Source organism: Amblyraja radiata, chromosome 26, assembly GCF_010909765.2.
Source record: "Amblyraja radiata isolate CabotCenter1 chromosome 26, sAmbRad1.1.pri, whole genome shotgun sequence".
NCBI classification, from domain to species: domain Eukaryota; kingdom Metazoa; phylum Chordata; class Chondrichthyes; order Rajiformes; family Rajidae; genus Amblyraja; species Amblyraja radiata.
In genome coordinates this window covers 36,523,105-36,543,332 of record NC_045981.1, presented here as the reverse complement: position 1 = coordinate 36,543,332, position 20,228 = coordinate 36,523,105, and the positions used below count along the sequence as shown (strand labels likewise).

At 48.5% G+C, this 20,228-nt stretch overlaps 1 protein-coding gene across 1 annotated transcript in view; it reads left to right on the top strand.

Annotated features, from left to right (window-relative positions):
• The window catches only part of abcc3 (ATP binding cassette subfamily C member 3), a 123,313-nt gene that overhangs the window by 80,626 nt on the left and 22,459 nt on the right, over positions 1-20,228 (top strand). The window contains exons 14-20 of the mRNA XM_033044717.1: positions 936-1,023; positions 1,465-1,531; positions 7,558-7,684; positions 10,357-10,533; positions 10,613-10,780; positions 16,812-16,995; positions 19,434-19,539. Coding sequence (XP_032900608.1) covers positions 936-1,023; positions 1,465-1,531; positions 7,558-7,684; positions 10,357-10,533; positions 10,613-10,780; positions 16,812-16,995; positions 19,434-19,539 — 917 coding nt within the window. The remainder of the gene's footprint in view (positions 1-935; positions 1,024-1,464; positions 1,532-7,557; positions 7,685-10,356; positions 10,534-10,612; positions 10,781-16,811; positions 16,996-19,433; positions 19,540-20,228) is intronic.

Genomic DNA, 20,228 nt, shown 5'->3' with positions numbered 1-20,228 from the left:
GAGTGTGGTCTGTGTGATGGACTGGGCTACATCTACAATGGTGGGGAGTGTGGTCTGTGTGATGGACTGGGCTACATCTACAATGGTGGGGAGTGTGGTCTGTGTGATGGACTGGGCTACATCTACAATGGTGGGGAGTGTGGTCTGTGTGATGGACTGGGCTACATCTACAATGGTGGGGAGTGTGGTCTGTGTGATGGACTGGGCTACATCTACAATGGTGATGAGTGTGGTCTGTGTGATGGACTGGGCTACATTTACACTTGTCTGCAAGTACAGTGTTGATGCTGCAGGCTCAGGAGCAAGGCTGGAAGCTGCATCGTACTGAGTGGGGTGGGTGAGGCAAGCACCAAGCCAGGGGGTGGAGGGAAACAACACCTGACTATCGACAAGGTGATGTCTGCTGCGCTACTTCCTCTCACTCGATCTGGGCTGGAGACATGGAAACATAGAAAGTAGGTGCAGGAGTAGGCCATTCAGCCCTTTGAGCCAGCACCACCATTCAATATGATCATGGTTGATCATCCAAAATCAGTACCCCGTTCCTGCTTTCTCCCCATATCCCTTGATTCCGTTAGCCCTAAGAGCTATATCTACGGTAACTCTCTTTTGAAAACATCCAGTGAATTGGCCTCCACTGCCTTCTGTGGCAGAGAATTCCAGAGCAAGCAGTTAGAGGGCAGAATTGATGGGCTTGATGTTGACCCAATGAGCTGAGCATGGACCCAGAGGTGGGATGTCTAATGGGGACAAGTAACATCGTACAGGAGCTGGAAGCATTCATACACCCTGATGATTTGCTCTGTTGATATCAGTGCAATGGGTGCTGAGCATTGTATACAGCAGCCTCAGCCACAGACCACACAGCCCTGTGCAGCCTGCTCATGACCCTGTCCAGTCCTGGCTCTCTCTCTCACTCTCGTTCTTCCCCTCAGGCCACGGTTTCACTGACACGGTTACAGAACTTCCTAAGCCATGATGAGCTGGACTCTACAAGTGTTGAAAGGCAGAAGACTGCGACAGGTAATTCTGGGCCATCTTTGACGTCCCATTGTGAGAAGCAACTAGACTGGTTCTGAATCTTGCAGGGGTGAGCGGCCTCTGCCAGCGCCTCTCTTATGCTGTTTTATGTTCCCCTATTTCCCACCGAATCAAACTCTCCCTCCCTTTTCTCTTCAATCTCTCTTTACCTCTCCCCCTGTTTCTCTGTCCATCACATCCCGTTCTGCCCTCTCACTGAAGTGCTTCGCTCGTGCTTAAACCTGTAGGGATCAGGTGGGGCAATGGAGCTAAGGCCAGTCCACGATCGCTGGGGACTACAGGGACCACCTCAGACACACACTCTGTGCCGACACTCTCCTCCCCATCACCAGCAACCCTGCCGCCCCCTCGCCCCTCCCTGTGGCCCCCGTCTCCCGTCTCTCACTTGGGCACTTCACCATTGAAGCCGTCGTGTTTTTGCAGGGCATGCGATCACCGTGCTCAATGGGACTTTCAGTTGGGGGAAAATGGACCCAGTTGTTCTGGAGAGGTAAGAGTTAATTATATTTCCCACGGTATGAATAAGTTTATTGGCCAAGTATTTACATACAAGGAATTTGCCTTGGTGCTCCGCCCGCAAGTGACAACATGACATACAGTGACAGTTAGGAATGACACATAAAACAATAAGAATAAAACATTATCGATTAAACAGGTGAATGAAATATAATACCAGAGCAAAAGGAGGCTACAGATTTTTGGCTGTTGAGTAGAGCAACTACTCGCGGGAAAAAAAAACTGTTTTTATGTCTGGCTGTGGCGGCTTTGACAGTCCGGAGTCGCCTTCCAGAGGGAAGTGATTCAAAGAGTTTGTGGCCAGGGTGAGAGGGGTCAGAGATGATCTTGCCCTCTCGCTTCCTGGCCCTTGCAGTGTACAGTTCATCAATGGAGGGAAGGTTGCAGCCAATAACCTTCCCTGCTGATTGGACAATTCGTTGCAGCCTCCAGGTGTCGTGCTTGGTGGCTGAGCCAAACCGAACCATGATGGGGAAGGTGAGAACAGACTCTATGCTGGCCGTAAAGAATTGGACCATCATTGCCTGTGACAGATTGTGCTTCCTCAGCTGCCGCAGGAAGTACATCCGCTGTTGTGCCTTTTGGTCTGTGGAGTCGATGGTGGTTCCCCCCCATTTAAGGTCCTTGGAGACGATGGTTCCCAGGAACGTAAAATATTCCACAGATGTGTATCAGAGATCTCCAAGGAGTGCCAAAGGGCTAATACAGATCACAAGGTTCACTTGGGGAGAACAGAGACACGAGAGACTGCTGGTTCATGATATTTTTAAGGCAGAGATAGATTCTAGATTAGTACTGGTGTCTGCAGTTATGGGGAGAAGGCTGGAGAATGGGGTTGAGAGGAAAAGATAGATCAGCCATGATGGAATAGCAGAGTAGACTTAGAAACATAGAAACAAAGAAAATAGGTGCAGGAGGAGGCCATTCAGCCCTTCGAGCCAGCATCGAATGGCCTAATTCTGCTCCTATCGCTTTTGAACTTATTCTGGAGTCTAGCAAAAACAAGCTGCTGAGCTTAGTGGGTCGGGCAGCGTCTGGGCTGGGAAGAATTCTCAATGTTTCGCGTTGAATCTGTGTATCCGGACTTGGTCTCGATTAGGAACCCCCACTCCGGTTTCATATGGTCGTAATATGCCCCCAAGTTGTCGTTGAAGGGCTGCCCAGTGATGGTAACAATATTATTAACAGGCGTTGTTCTAGATCACACAGCACGGAAACAGGCCCTTCAGCCCAACACGTCCATGCCCCACCTGCCCAAATTTACCTCGTATCCCTCAACCTGTTCTATCCATGTACCTGTCCAAATAGAAACATAGAAAATAGGTGCAGGAGTAGGCCATTCGGCCCTTCGAGCCTGCACCGCCATTCAATATGATCATGGCTGATCATCCAACTCAGTATCCTGTACCTGCCTTCTCTCCATACCCCCTGATCCCTTTGGCCACAAGGGCCACATCTAACTCCCTCTTAAATATAGCCAATGAAAAGTCCTCAACTACCTTCTGTGGCAGAGAATTCCAGAGATTCACCACTCTCTGTGTAAAAAATGTTTTCCTCATCTCGGTCCTAAAAGATTTCCCCCTTATCCTTAAACTGTGACCCCTTGTTCTGGACTTCCCCAACATCGGGAACAAGCTTCCTGCATCTAGCCTGTCCAACCCCTTAAGAATTTTGTAAGTTTCTATAAGATCCCCCCTCGAACCTTCTCTGTACTCCCTCTATGGCAAGAATGTCTTTCCTCAGATTAGGAAACCAAAACTGTACGCAATACTCCAGGTGTGGTCTCACCAAGACCCTGTACAACTGCAGTAGAACCTCCCTGCTCCTATACTCAAATCCTTTTGCTATGAATGCTAACATACCATTTGCTTTCTTCACTGCCTGCTGCACCTGCATGTCTACTTTCAATGACTGGTGTACCATGACACCCAGGTCTCGTTGCATCTCCCCTTTTCCTAATCGGCCACCATTCTTTTAATGACTTTTAATTCTTCTTATAGTGCCTGCCGCAACTACCTCCTCTGGCAGCTTGTTTCATACACCCACCACCCTCTGTGTGAAATAATTTGCCCCATAGGTTCCTATTAAATCTTTCCCCTCTCACCTTAAACCCATGTACTCTGGTTCTCGATTTCCCAACTGTGGGTAAATGACTGTACATTCACTCTATCAATTCCCGTCCTGATCTTATACACCCCTGTGAGGTCACCCATCAGCCTCCTGCACTGCAAGGTGTTTGCCAATAGTTATACTGTGGTACAGAGGCAGGTGTGGACAGCTCCAGGTATACTGTGGTACAGAGGCAGGTGTGGACAGCTCCAGGTATACTGTGGTACAGAGGCAGGTGTGGACAGCTCCAGGTATGCTGTGGTACAGAGGCAGGTGTGGACAGCTCCAGGTATAGTGTGGTACAGAGGCAGGTGTGGACAGCTCCAGGTATGCTGTGGTACAGAGGCAGGTGTGGACAGCTCCAGGTATGCTGTGGTACAGAGGCAGGTGTGGACAGCTCCAGGTATACTGTGGTACAGAGGCAGGTGTGGACGGCTCCAGGTATACTGTGGTACAGAGGCAGGTGTGGACAGCTCCAGGTATAGTGTGGTACAGAGGCAGGTGTGGACAGCTCCAGCACTGGCCCCACCTCTGAACCGATGGAGGAAAGCTCGTTGCTACATTTGGTGCAAGTTCACGACAACTTGCCTGACTCTCTGGGTTCGTTAGGATCGCTGTGGAGAAGGCCGGTGAATAGTTTCACGTCTTCATAGCTATTAATGACTATGATATAGTTGGGATCACGGAGACATGGCTCCAGGGTGACCAAGGCTGGGAGCTGAACATCCAGGGATATTCAATATTCAGGAGGGATAGACAGAAAGGAGGTGGGGTAGCGTTGCTGGTTAGAGAGCAGATTAACGCAATAGAAATGAAGGACATTAGCTTGGAGGATGTGGAATCGATATGGGTAGAGCTGCGAAACACTAAGGGGCAGAAAATGCTAGTGGGAGTTGTGTACAGGCCACCTAACAGTAGTAGCGGAGTTGGCGATGGCATCAAACAGGAAATTAGAAATGCGTGCAACAAAGGTAAAACAGTTATAATGGGTGACTTCAATCGACATATAGATTGGGTGAATCAAATTGGCAAGTGTGCTGAGGAAGAGGATTTCTTGGAATGTATGCGGGATAGTTTTCTAAACCAACATGTAGAGGAACCAACGAGAGCGCAGGCTATTCTAGATTGGGTATTGAGTAATGAGGAAGGGTTAGTTAGCAGTCTTGTTGTGCATGGCCCCTTGGGCAAGAGTGACCATAATATGGTTGAGTTCTTCATTAGGATGGAGAGTGACATTGTTAATTCAGAAACAAGGGTCCTGAACTTAAAGAAAGGTAACTTTGAGGGTATGAGACGTGAATTGGCCAAGATTGACTGGCAATTGATTCTTAAAGGGTTGACGGTGGATATGCAATGGAAGGCATTTAAAGACTGCATGGATGAACTACAACAATTGTTCATCCCAGTTTGGCAAAAAAATAAATCAGGAAGTTAGTGCATCCGTGGATAACAAGGGAAATCAGGGATAGTATCAAAACAAAATATGAAGCGTACAAATTAGCCAGAAAAAGCAGCCTACCAGAGGACTGGGAGAAATTCAGAGTCCAGCAGAGGAGGACAAAGGGCTTAATTAGGAAAGAGAAAATAGATTATGAAAGAAAACTGGCAGGGAACATAAAAGCTGACTGCAAAAGCTTTTATAGATATGTGAAGAGAAAAAGATTAGTTAAAACAAATGTAGGTCCCTTGCAGTCAGAAACAGGTGAATTGATCATGGGGAACAAGGACATGGCACACCAATTGAATAACTACTTTGGTTCTGTCTTCACTAAGGAAGACATAAATAATCTGCCGGAGAATGCAGGGGACCAGGGGTCAAATGAGATGGAGGAACTGAGTGAAATCCAGGTTAGCCGGGAAGTGGTGTTAGGTAAATTGAATGGATTAAAGGCCGATAAATCCCCAGGGCCAGATAGGCTGCATCCCAGAGTACTTAAGGAAGTAGCCCCAGAAATAGTGGATGCATTAGTGATAATTTTTCAAGATTCTGGAGTAGTTCCTGAGGATTGGAGGGTAGCTAATGTAACCCCACTTTTTAAAAAGGGAGGGAGAGAGAAAACGGGGAATTACAGACCAGTTAGTCTAACATCGGTAGCATGGATTTATGAAAGGTAAATCATGTCTGACGAATCTTATAGAATTTTTCGAGGATGTAACTAGTAGAGTGGATAAGGGAGAAGCAGTGGATGTGTTATATCTGGACTTTCAGAAGGCTTTCGACAAGGACCCACATAAGAGATTAGTATACAAACTTAAAGCACACGGTATTGGGGGTTCAGTATTGATGTGGATAGAGAACTGGCTGACAGACCGGAAGCAAAAAGTAGGAGTAAACGGGTCCTTTTCACAATGGCAGGCAGTGACTAGTGGGGTACCGCAAGGCTCAGTGCTGGGACCCCAGCTATTTACGATATATATTAATGATTTGGATGAGGGAATTGAATGCAACATCTCCAAGTTTGCGGATGACACAAAGCTGGGGGGCAGTGTTAGCTGTGTGGAGGATGCTAGGAGGCTGCAAGGTGACTTGGATAGGCTGGGTGAGTGGGAAAATGCATGGCAGATGCAGTATAATATGGATAAATGTGAGGTTATCCACTTTGGTGGCAAAAACAGGAAAGTAGACTATTATCTGAATGGTGGCCGATTAGGAAAGGGGGAGATGCAACGAGACCTGGGTGTCATGGTACACCAGTCATTAAAAGTAGGCATGCAGGTGCAGCAGGCAGTGAAGAAGGCGAATGGTATGTTAGCATTCATTGCAAAAGGATTTGAGTATAGGAGCAGGGAGGTTCTACTGCAGTTGTACAGGGTCTTGGTGAGACCACACCTGGAGTATTGCGTACAGTTTGGGTCTCCTAATCTGAGGAAAGACATTCTTGCCATAGAGGGAGTACAGAGAAGGTTCACCAGACTGATTCCTGGGATGTCAGGACTTTCATATGAAGAAAGACTGGATAGACTCGGTTTGTACTCGCTAGAATTTAGAAGATTGAGGGGGGATCTTATGGAAATTTACAAAATTCTTAAGGGGTTGGACAGGCTAGATGCAGGAAGATTGTTCCCGATGTTGGGGAAGTCCAGAACAAGGGGTCACAGTTTAAAGATAAGGGGGAAATCTTTTAGGACCGAGATGAGGAAAACATTTTTCACACAGAGAGTGGTGAATCTCTGGAATTCTCTGCCACAGAAGGTAGTTGAGGCCAGCAGATTCTCAGTACAGGATATCCGTAACTGGAAAGGGAGTTGACTGGCCTCAGCAGACCGACTGAGGTCATTTTCCAGTCAGTGACTAACTTGTGATTGAGCTGCTGTCGTCTCTGCTGCTATATAACCCGCAGCTTGGAGCTGCCAGCCCGTACCACCAGGACCCCGACACTCCCCCGCCCCCTCACCACACCTTCCACCGGTGGCTCTGGGAAGACAGGAGGCTCGGGTGTGGGGGAATGGAGGGACAAGGTGGCAAAATAGAAGGGGCTAAGGTGGCAGAGTGGCGCCCGCAGTCCTCCAGTTCAGTTGAGTTTCTCATCACGTGTACCGAGGTACAGGGAAAAGCCTTTGTTGCATGCTGACCAGTCAGCTGAAAGACAATATGTGATTACAGTCGAACCGTCCACCACTCTGTGATGTCGGAAATGCATTCATTAATTAAAGGCCTATTGTGCAAAATCTTGTCGACCCCTTCTCTCATCGCCCGCTCCTCTTGTCCCCCTCCCCACTCTCGTCGCTCCCTCTACTCCCTCCTCTCGCCACCCCCACCTCTCTCTCTCCCCTCTCGTTGCCCCTTGCTCTCGCACGCCCCCCGGTTCCTGCTCCTCGCCCGCCCCTGGCCCCCCCAGTTGCAGGCTGCGATCTGAGATGGCGGGACTGACTGCGCTGTGTTTGGTCCAGGATCAACCTGATCATCCCGCAAGGCTCTCTGGTGGCCGTGGTTGGTCACGTCGGCTGTGGCAAGTCATCCCTCATCTCCGCCCTTCTGGGGGAGATGGAGAAGATGGAGGGCAAAGTGGCAATCCAGGTGGGTACCCCGCGACACCCCACTGTGCCTGCGCAGTGGCACCAACCCGTGTCTCCATGCAACAGCGCAGGAACCGTCTGCACTGGTGCAACAGCGCTCACTGACCACACTACGCCTCGAGTGGGCAAGTAATGATCTGTACGACAATGTAATGAACTAGGTTCGTACATTTGTGAAGGGTGGTTTCATAGACAATAGAATCATATTGCAGGGAAACTGCTCTTTAGCCCAACATCCTCGCCAACCAAGATGACCATCCTTCCATTTGTCCATGATTGGCCTACATTCCTCTCAACCTTATCTGTCCATGTACCTGTGCACAGGTGTACGTTTACAAAAGGCTCTGGATCCGCTGGGGAAGTGGGGCAAGGATGGCAGAAGCTGGGCATTACCTCCCTGGACACAGGAGGCTGAGACATGACGGGCAGAGATAATGGTGAATGGTCACAGGCTTCTTCCCAGGGTAGTGGAGTCTAAACCTAGAGGACAAGGTTTAAGGTAAGAGGGGGAAGATTTAAGAAGCATGAGGGGCAATGTCTTCACACAGAAGATGGTGCATATGTGGAACAAGCCGCCAGTGGAAGCTGTAGAGGCGATACAATAGCTACAGTGCATTTAGAAAGTATTCAGAACCCTTCACTTTTTCCACATTTTGTTACATTACAGCCTTATTCTAAAATGGATTAAATTCTTTTTTTTTATCATCAATCTAGACACAATACCTCATAATAAAAAAGGGGGAACAGGTGTTTAGACATTTTTGCAAAGTAATTAAAAATAAATAACTGAAATATCACATTTACATAAGTATTCAGACCATTTGCTATGACAGTCAAAATTGAGCTTCGGTGCATCCTGTTTCCATTGATTATCCTTGAGATGTTTCTACAACTTCATTGGAGTCCACCAGTGGTAAATTAAATTGATTGGACATGATTTGGAAAAGCACACACCTGTCTATATAGGGTCCCACAGTTGACAGTGCATGTCAGAGCAAAAACCAAGCCATGAAGACGAAGGAATTGTCCGTAGAACTCCAACACAGGATTGAGTCGAGACACAGATCTGGGGAAGGGTATAAAACAATTTCTGCAGCATTGCAGGTCCTGAAGAGCACAATGGCCTCCGTCATTCTTAAATGGAAGAACTTTGGAACCACCAGGACTCTTCTTAGAGCTGGCCGCCCGGCCAAACTGTGTCATCGGGGGAGAAGGGCCTTGGTCAGCGAGGTGACTAAGAACCCGATGGTCACTCTGACAGAGCTCCAGAATTCCTCTATGGAGATGGGAGAAACTTCTAGAAGGCCAACTATATCTGCAGCAATCCACCAATCGATCCTTTATGGTAGTGGCCAGACGGAAGCCACTCCTCAGTAAAAGGCACATGACAGCCCGCTTGGAGTTTGCCAAAAGGCACCTAAATAAGATTCTCTGGTCTGATGAAACCAAGATTGAACTCTTTGGCCTGAATACCAAGCATCACGTCTGGAGGAAACCAGGCACTGCTCATCACCTGGCCAATACCATACCTACGGTGAAGCATGGTGGTGGCAGCATCATGCTGTGGGTATGTTTTTCAGCGGCAGGAACTGGGAGACTAGTCAGCATTGAGGGAATGATGAATGGAGCAAAGTACAGAGAGATCCTTGATGAAAACCTGCTCCAGAGCGTTCAGGACCTCTGACTGGGGCAGCGGTTCACCATCCAACAAGACAACGACCCTAAGCACACAGCCAAGACAACACAGGAGTGGCTTCGTGACAAGTCTGTGAATGTCCTTGAGTGGGCCAGCCAGAGCACGGACTTGAAACCAATCGAACATGTCTGGAGGGACCTGAAAATAGCTGTGCAATAACGCTCCCCATCCAACCTGACAGAGCTTGAGAGGATCTGCTGAGAAGAATGGGAGAAATTACCCAAATGCAGGTGTGCCAAGCTTGTAGCGTCATAACCAAGAAGACTTCAATTCAATTCAATTCAATTCAATACAATTTATTGTCATTTGGACCCCTTGAGGTCCAAACGAAATGCCGTTTCTGCAGCCATACATTACAAACAAATAGACCCAAGACACAACATATTTTACATAAACATCCATCACATTGCTGTGATGGAAGGCCAAAAAAACTTCTCTCTCCACTGCACTCCCCCCCCCGATGTCAGAGTCAAAGCCCCTGGCGGGCGATGGCGAATTGTCCCGTGGCCATTTAAGCCACGTCGGGTGATGCAAGGTCGCACACCGGGTCTTGGTGTTAGAGCCCCGGCGGGCGCTCGCAAAAAGTATAGGGGTCTGAATACTTTCTGAATGCACTGTATGTTTAAAAGACACTTTGACATGTCCATGATAGGAAAGGTTTAAACAGAACTGGGTCAAAGAGAGGCAAATGGGATCAGTTTGGTTATAAAACTTGGTTGGCATGGATGAGTTTGGCTGAAGGACATGTTTCTGTGCTGTCTGACTAAAAGTCCTTCAAAAGTCACACGAAATGTCACCTATTGCTTTTCTCCAGGGATGCTGTGTGACCCGCTGAGTTACTCCAGCACTCTGTGACTATCATTGTTTTGGAGTGTTTAGCTGATGTTGGTAATTGCTGGGAGATGATGAAGGGGAGGTGAGTGTGTTTTGGTGCAATGTGTGACTTTGCTTCCTTCGCCCCCCCCCCCACCACCCAGGGATCCGTGGCCTACGTGCCCCAGCAAGCCTGGATTCGGAACACCACGCTGAAGGACAACATTATTTTTGGAGAGTCCATCAGCGAGCAGAGGTACCTGCAGGTTCTGCTGGGTTGCGCACTGGTACCAGACCTGAGCATGCTGCCGGGCGGAGACCAGACCGAGATCGGAGAGAAGGTAGACAAAGGTCTTTGTTGCCGTCGGTACTTCCCCCCCCCAGATGCTGACTTCCCACTGACCGGGCATCTCTCTGCAGGGAATTAACCTGTCGGGAGGGCAGAAGCAGCGAGTCAGCTTGGCACGAGCGGTCTACAGCGACATGGACATCTACCTCCTGGACGACCCCTTGTCCGCGGTGGATGCCCACGTAGCCAAACATATCTTTGACAACGTCATCGGCCCAGAGGGATCACTGAAGGGCAAGGTAAGCAGCGACCCCTTCCACAGTGACTGTCTTTATACAGCCACTGATCCGTGTCCTCAGTACACAGTCACTCTGGCCAGTCTTTCATTTATTCATTACTTGAGATCAGATTAGGGGCGGCACGGTGGCACAGCGCTAAAGTTGCTGCCTCGTAGCACCAGAGCCCCGGGTTTGATCCTGACTACCGTGTGTGGGCGTGGCGTGGATGGACGAGAAGCCGAAGCAAAGAAGTGGAAGCCAAATAACCGAATGGAAACAAAGCCGAAACACCAACTAACCGAAAGGGTGGGTCGTTTGTTGTCATGCACGCATGTCATCGGCCCGCCAGGGAATGTGTGTGTGCCCCCCACGTTTTAACTATGTCCCGAGCCGTCTGTCCTCACGGCCGGGGTGGGGGTGAATCACCCGGTGTGGGCGTCACGGTCCGGGGGTCGGGGGGGGGTCCGATGGCGGTGAATCGCGGTGGCTCTTGGTGGGCGGACGGACCAGCCTGTCCCACACCTCTGCTCCACCCGGCCCACAGCCCGTCACAGTGCAGCCTTGGACGGGGGAGAGTGGGGGCTGTCCCGAGCGTTGCGTTCCTTCGGCTGCTTCCAACTTCAAGATCAAGAGAGTTTATTGTCATGTGTCCCAGATAGGACAATGACATTCTTGCTTTGCTTTCAGCACAACAGAATATAGTAGGCATGAATACAGAACAGATCAGTGTGTCCATGTATCATTGAATATATATATATATATATATATATATATATATATATACACACATAAATAAGCATATAAGGTGCAATAGGCTATTAAAGTTCAGATTTTGTTTGACTTGAGTTTAATAGTCTGATGGCTGTGGGGAAGAAGCTGTTCCTGAACCTGGATGTTGGAAATTTCAGGCTCCTGTACCTTCTACCTGAAGGCAGCAGGGAGATTAGTGTGTGGCCAGGATGGTGTGGGTCCTTGATGATACTGCCAGCCTTTTTGAGGCAGTGACTGTGGTAGATCCCCTTGATGATAGGGAGGTCAGAGCCGATGATGGACTGGGCACTGTTTACTAGGCTGTGGTTGAGGAACTGGTGCATGGGGCAGGGATTTAGATTCTTAGATCACTGGGATCTGTTTTGGAGTTGGGGGGAACTGTACAAAAGGGACGGATTGCATCTTAACAGGTGGGGGACCAGCATTCTGGCAGGCAGGTTTGCCACTGCTACACGGGTGGTTTTAAACTGAATAAGGGGGGTGAGGTGTCAAATGGGATAGTGGAGGATGGAGTTAAAGAGAAAGGGTTTCTTAAATGTGTGAGCGTAGAGACAGAGGGGTGTAAAATGAGGGTAGAAGCAATAGGTAACAAGGTGAAAAGTAAAAGTGGCAGGCAGACAAATCCAGGGCAAAAATCAAAAAGGGCCACTTTTCAACATAATTGTATAAGGGGTAAGAGTGTTGTAAAAACAAGCCTGAAGGCTTTGTGTCTCAATGCAAGGAGCATTCGTAATAAGGTGGATGAGTTGAATGTACAGATAGCTATTAATGACTATGATATAGTTGGGATCACGGAGACATGGCTCCAGGGTGACCAAGGCTGGGAGCTGAATATCCAGGGATATTCAATATTCAGGAGGGATAGACGGAAAGGGAAAGGAGGTGGGGTAGCGTTGCTGGTTAGAGAGGAAATTAACGCAATAGAAAAGAAGGACATTAGCTTGGAGGATGTGGAATCGATATGGGTAGAGCTGCGAAACACTAAGGGGCAGAAAACGCTAGTGGGAGTTGTGTACAGGCCACCTAACAGTAGTAGTGGAGTTGGGGATGGCATCAAACAGGAAATTAGAAATGCGTGCAACAAAGGTAAAACAGTTATAATGGGTGACTTCAATCTACATATAGATTGGGTGAATCAAATTGGCAGGGGTGCTGAGGAAGAGGATTTCTTGGAATGTATGTGCAATAGTTTTCTAAACCAACATGTAGAGGAACCAACGAGAGAGCAGGCTATTCTAGACTGGGTATTGAGTAATGAGGAAGGGTTAGTTAACAGTCTTGTTGTGCGTGGCCCCTTGGGCAAGAGTGACCATAATATGGTTGAGTTCTTCATTAGGATGGAGAGTGACATTGTTAATTCAGAAACAAGGGTCCTGAACTTAAAGAAAGGTAACTTTGAGGGTATGAGACGTGAATTGGCCAAGATAGACTGGCAATTGATTCTTAAAGGGTTGACGGTGGATATGCAATGGAAGGCATTTAAAGACTGCATGGATGAACTACAACAATTGTTCATCCCAGTTTGGCAAAATAATAAATCAGGGAAGGTAGTGCATCCGTGGATAACAAGGGAAATCAGGGATAGTATCAAAACAAAAGATGAAGCATACAAATTAGCCAGAAAAAGCAGCCTACCAGAGGACTGGGAGAAATTCAGAGTCCAGCAGAGGACAAAGGGCCTAATTAGGAAAGGGAAAATAGATTATGAAAGAAAACTGGCAGGGAACATAAAAACTGACTGCAAAAGTTTTTATAGATATGTGAAGAGAAAGAGATTAGTTAAAACAAATGTAGGTCCCTTGCAGTCAGAAACAGGTGAATTGATCATGGGGAACAAGGATATGGCAGACCAATTGAATAACTACTTTGGTTCTGTCTTCACTAAGGAAGACTTAAATAATCTGCCGGAAATAGCAGGGGACCAGGGGTCAAATGAGATGGAGGAACTGAGTGAACTCCAGGTTAGCCGGGAAGTGGTGTTAGGTAAATTGAATGGATTAAAGGCCGATAAATCCCCAGGGCCAGATAGGCTGCATCCCAGAGTACTTAAGGAAGTAGCCCCAGAAATAGTGGATGCATTAGTGATAATTTTTCAAAACTCTTTAGACTCTGGAGTAGTTCCTGAGGATTGGAGGGTAGCTAATGTAACCCCACTTTTTAAAAAGGGAGGGAGAGAGAAAACGGGGAATTACAGACCAGTTAGTCTAACATCGGTAGTGGGGAAACTGCTAGAATCAGTTATTAAAGATGGGATAGCAGCACATTTGGAAAGTGAGGAAATCATTGGACAAAGTCAGCATGGATTTATGAAAGGTAAATCATGTCTGACGAATCTTATAGAATTTTTCGAGGATGTAACTAGTAGAGTGGATAAGGGAGAACCAGTGGATGTGTTATATCTGGACTTTCAGAAGAGTTTCGACAAGGTCCCACATAAGAGATTAGTATACAAACTTAAAGCACACGGTATTGGGGGTTCAGTATTGATGTGGATAGAGAACTGGCTGGCAGACAGGAAGCAAAGAGTAGGAGTAAACGGGTCCGTTTCACAATGGCAGGCAGTGACTAGTGGGGTACCGCAAGGCTCAGTGCTGGGACCCCAGCTATTTACAATATATATTAATGATTTGGACGAGGGAATTGAATGCAACATCTCCAAGTTTGCGGATGACACGAAGCTGGGGGCCAGTGTTAGCTGTGAGGAGGATGCTAGGAGGCTGCAAGGTGACTTGGATAGGCTGGGTGAGTGGGCAAATGCATGGCAGATGCAATATAATGTGGATAAATGTGAGGTTATCCACTTTGGTGGCAAAAACAGGAAAGTAGACTATTATCTAAATGGTGGCCGATTAGGAAAAGGGGAGATGCTACGAGACCTGGGTGTCATGGTACACCAGTCATTGAAAGTAGGCATGCAGGTGCAGCAGGCAGTGAAGAAAGCGAATGGTATGTTAGCATTCATAGCAAAAGGATTTGAGTATAGGAGCAGGGAGGTTCTACTGCAGTTTTACAGGGTCTTGGTGAGACCACACCTGGAGTATTGCGTACAGTTTTGGTCTCCAAATCTGAGGAAAGACATTTTTGCCATAGAGGGAGTACATAGAAGGTTCACCAGACTGATTCCTGGGATGTCAGGACTTTCATATGAAGAAAGACTGAATAGACTCGGCTTGTACTCGCTAGAATTTAGAAGATTGAGGGGGGATCTTATAGAAACTTACAAAATTCTTAAGGGGTTGGACAGGTTAGACGCAGGAAGACTGTTCCCGAATGTTGGAGAAGTCCAGGATAAGGGGTCACAGTTTAAGGATAAAGGGGAAATCCTTTAGGACCGAGATGAGAAAAACATTTTTCACACAGAGAGTGGTGAATCTCTGGAATTCTCTGCCACAGAAGGTAGTTGAGGCCAGTTCATTGGCTATATTTAAGAGGGAGTTAGATGTGGCCCTTGTGGCTAAAGGGATCAGGGTGTATGGAGAGAAGGCAGGTACAGGATACTGAGTTGGATGATCAGCCTGTGCAGGCTCGAAGGGCCGAATGGCCTACTCCTGCACCTACTCCTGCACCTATTGTCTATGTTTCTAAACGAGAGTAAATCTGAGGTCATCCTACTCAGCCCCTCGGACTCCATCAAAACGATAACAGGCAGCCTTGGAAGCCTTACCCCATTACTCAAACCTCACATCATAAACCTTGGCGTGATATTTGACTCAGCATTGAAATTTGACAACCAAGTCAATGCCGTGGTAAAAGCTAGCTTCTTCCAGCTTCGGACGATAGCTAAAATAAAACCATTCCTCCAATTTGACGACCTCATTTATCTCCTCCCGCCTCGATTACTCCCTTTACACTGGCATCAGCCAATCATCCCTGTCCCACCTGCAATTGGACAAAACGCCGCATCGAGACTCCTGACAGGCACCCGAAAAAAGGGACCACATCACCCCGATCCTGGCCTCTCTCCACTGGCTCCCTGTGCAGTTCAGAATCAATTTCAAGCTCCTTCTTTATGTATACAAAGCCCTTAACGGGCTCGGCCCCACCTACATCAAATGTCTGCTCACCCACCACACCACCTCCAGGTCTCTCAGATCGGCCGACTTGGGGTTACTGACCATCCCGCGGTCTAGGCATAAGCTCAGGGGCGACCACGCTTTTGCGGTTGCAGCTCCTAGACTGTGGAACAGCAGCATCCCCCTTCCCATCAGAACTCTCATAGTTTCCATCAGAACCCCCTCCATCAACTATTTTAAGTCTAGACTTAAAACTTATTTCTACTCACAAGCCTTTCTTGAGGCCCTCTGAGGGTGCGCTGTTGTATGTATTTATGTATGTATTGTTGAGCTATGTACCACTGTATGTAGCATGTTAGTACCTGCACTAATGTAAAGCACTTTGGTCAACGAGAGTTGTTTTTAAATGAGTTATAGAAATAAAATTGACTTGACTTGACTCTCAGGTGAAGGTGCTCCCACAGTGGTGTTGAGGGAGGGTTGCAGGATTTACACCCTGTGCCGATGGATCAGTGATGTGTTTCCCAGTCGAGGTGGTGCGCTTCCTGGGGTGATGATGCGGTGTTCCCCTGCGCGGTGTGAGAGAGGCAGGTTCAGGAGGTGCCCTCAGTGTTACCTGGACAAGTAACTGCAGTACATTCTGCAGGTGAGCTCCACTGCAGCCATTCTGCACCAGTGATTGACTGAGGCCAGCCAGTGGATGCTTTGTGTAGGGCGGTTGGTGAGCAGGGTGTGGCACTTGCATTGTATCCAGAATTACAGGAACGTGGTTACATACCATCTCGAAACCACCTTCAGAAGTTGGCATCAGGCCAGCGGGCATGATTGATGCTCGACTCACTGAGGGCATTCTGAACCTTCCGTATGCTGAAGACTTGAGCCTTGTTTTCCAAAATAATTTCTCCATCGGGTCAGAGAATACATGAGTTGCGAATGTGCAGCAGTAATGCAGTGAAGGCCCAATCCCTTGCTGTGTGACAAGGTGCTTTCAATCCTGACCTTGGGCGCTCTCTGCATGGAGTTTGACCGCATGGGATTGCTCCCACGTTGCACAGACCAGCGGGTTTGTAGGTTAATTGGCCCCTAGTGTGTACGGCGAGGATGAGAAAGTGGGATGATGTAGAACTAGTGTGGACTGGGTGGGCTGAAGGGCCTGTTTCCCCACTGCTGTAACTAACACTGCTAGCCATTGTGTACAGTCTGTCCTGAGCTTTCCCCTTGACCCATGTGCAGCCGCTTGCTCACCTGTTGGCCTCTTGCTTTTGCAGACCCGTGTTCTGGTGACGCACGGCATCAGCTTCCTGCCACAGGTGGATCAGATCGTGGTGCTGGTGAACGGCAAGGTGACTGAGCTGGGCTCGTACCAGGAGCTGCAGGAGCAGAACGGGGCGTTTGCAGAGTTCCTGCGCACCTACGCTCTGTGGGATGAGGTGGAGGAAGACGAGCCGACAGGTGCGACACTCCCTGCGCGGAGAATGGCTCTCCCACCGTCCAGTCCACCGCCATTAACCTCCTGCTACGGTGTAACCCCGGCAACACCAGCTTCACCGGCTGTTCTCCCTCTAACCCCGGCACCACCAGCTTCACCGGCTGTTCTCTCCGTAACCCCGGCAACACCAGCTTCACCGGCTGTTCTCCCTCTAACCCCGGCACCACCAGCTTCACCGGCTGTTCTCTCCGTAACCCCGGCAACACCAGCTTCACCGGCTGTTCTCCCTCTAACCCCGGCAACACCAGCTTCACCGGCTGTTCTCCCTCTAACCCCGGCACCACCAGCTTCACCGGCTGTTCTCTCCGTAACCCCGGCAACACCAGCTTCACCGGCTGTTCTCCCTCTAACCCCGGCAACACCAGCTGTTCTTCCTCTAACCCCGGCAACACCAGCTTCACTGGCTGTTCTCCCTCTAACCCCGGCAACACCAGCTTCACCGGCTGTTCTCTGTGTAACCTCGGCACCACCAGCTTCACCGGCTGTTCTCCCTCTAACCCCGGCACCACCAGCTTCACCGGCTGTTCTCCCTCTAACCCCGACACCACCAGCTTCACCGGCTGTTCTCCCTCTAACCCCGGCACCACCAGCTTCACCGGCTGTTCTCTCTGCTATTCAAAAACACGGCCCTTCATTCTATTAACAGAAGCAAGGACTGCACAAGCAAGGACGTGATCTGAATATTTCGAAATCACCAGAGACTGCAGATGCTGGAATCTGGAGCAAATCACAAAGTGCTGGAGGAACTCAGCAGGTCAGGCAGTATCTGTGGAGGGAATGGACAGATGACGTTTGGGATCAGGACCTTCGACAGACTGGGCTCCTCCAGCACTTTGTGTGATGTTGATAGATCCTGGTGAAGATTCATGTAGAATGAAGCTTCCTAAACACAGCTGCAGAATGCTGCTACCCCCTCTCTCCGCACTCTGGGCAACCCCAATCCTGGCCCCTCCTAACTCAACCTCCCCCTCTCTACGGACAGGGAATGTTTGAACGTTCCATCTTGGTCCTTTATAAAATTAACACAAAGTGAAACTGCTCTTTGAAAATGCAGAATACATAGTCACAATTGTCGATCTCAGAGAGATGTAACACAGAAGCCTCAGCCCACGCACTCCATGCTAACCTTCAAGCACCTATTTTTATATTAACCCTACACTGTTCTATTCATCTCCCTGCCCCAACCCATTGATAGAAACATAGAAAATAGGTGCAGGAGGAGGCCATTCGGCCCTTCGAGCCAGCACCGCCATTCATTGTGATCATGGCTGATCGTCCCCTATCAATAACCCGTGCCTGCCTTCTCCCCATATCACTTGACTCCACTAGCCCCTAGAGCTCTATCTAACTCTCTCTTAAATCCATCCAGTGACTTGGCCTCCACTGCCCTCTGTGGCAGGGAATTCCATAAATTCACAACTCTCTGGGTGAAAACGTTTTTTTCTCACCTGTCTTAAATGACCTCCCCTTTATTCTAAGACTGTGGCCCCTGGTTCTGGACTTGCCCAACATTGGGAACATTTTTCCTGCATCTAACTTGACCAGTCCTTTTATCATTTTTATGTTTCTATAAGATCCCCCTCATCCTTCTAAACTCCAGTGAATACAAGCCTAGTCTTTTCAATCTTTCCTCGTATGACAGTCCCGCCATCCCAGGGATCAATCTCGTGAACCTAGGCTGCACTGCCTCAATCACAAGGATGTCCTTCCTCAAATTAGGAGACCAAAACTGTACACAATACTCCAGATGTGGCCTCACCAGAGCCCTATACAACTGCAGAAGAACCTATTTACTCCTATACTGAAATCCTCTTGTTATGAAGGCCAACATTCCATTAGCTTTTTTCACTGCCTGCTGTACCTGCACGCCAACTTTCAGTGACCGGTGTACAAGGACGCCCAGGTCTCGCTGTACCTCCCCCTTACCTAACATAATCCCATTTAGATAATAATCTGCCCCCTTGTTTTTGCCGCCAAAGTGGATAACCTCACATTTATCTATATTATACTGCATCTGCCACGCATCTGCCCATTCACTCAACCTGTCCAGGTCACCCTGCAACCTCCTAACATCCTCTTCACAGTTCACACTGCCACCCAGCTTTGTGTCATCCGCAAACTTGCTAGTGTTGCACACGTACGAGATTGTGAGGAATTCGAAGCATGCGGGAGAAACCCGTGCAGCCGCAGGGAGAACGTGCAAACTCCACACGGGCAGCGTGTGATGGAACCGGGTCTCTGGTGCAGGGTGGCAGCTGTGACACCGCACCAGCCCAGCGTGCTGGAGAGTCAAGCGGGCTGTTAACCCCTTGCTCTCCAGTGTGAGACTGTCAGCCCATGGGACTGCACAGTGTGACGAGCCCGGGCAACCCATGACTGACCTCGCCTCCTCGCTTCACAGTGCCAGACGGAGAAGAAGAGTTCCTCGCTGAGGATTCCATGAGTAACCACATCGACCTGAGCGACCACGAGCCCTCTGCTACCGAGGCACGGCTACAATTCATAAGGTGGGTCTCGGTTCTGAGCTGGGCTGGCCCTCGCTGTGCCCTCCCCTCCCCCACTGCTGGGTGACCTTGAAGTTCGTGCCAGGTCTGGGTCTTGGTTCGTCCCCTTTTCCCCTTGGGGCTGTGCGGGTTTAGTTTGCTTTAGTTTATTGTCACCTGTACTGAGATACAGTTGTCAAAGTTCATTTCTTAAAAAGCAGATAGCAACAAAACTGTTAAAGGTAAACCATGGCAATTTTTAATTGACTCGTCAGACGGGAGTGGCAAAGATTTACAATGAGCACAAACGTTGCTCAGTGCTTCTCGGGCTCCCACTCACAGAACGAAAGAAACTTAGCACAATTATAAAATGTTCTTATCAGTAAACACTCCTACCAAGTCTGAATATGACATGACTGAAAGATTCTGTAGCCTTTCACAATATAGATAAGCTGGGTCGAAATCAAACTCATCCAATAACAAGTTATTACTTATCTCTGGAGCATCAGCTATTTTTTTTCAATCTTGACTTCTTCATGGCCTTGAATAAAGCACATGTTATTACTGCAGGCTTCCATCTTAATTTCTTTAGAAAAGACAACCTGTCCTCCATATTGTGTTCCATATAATTTACAAAGTCATTCAGACTTGGCACCGAGCCATTCTTTTGTTCTACTAGACCAGTGGTTCTCAACCTTTTTTCAGTGATGTGC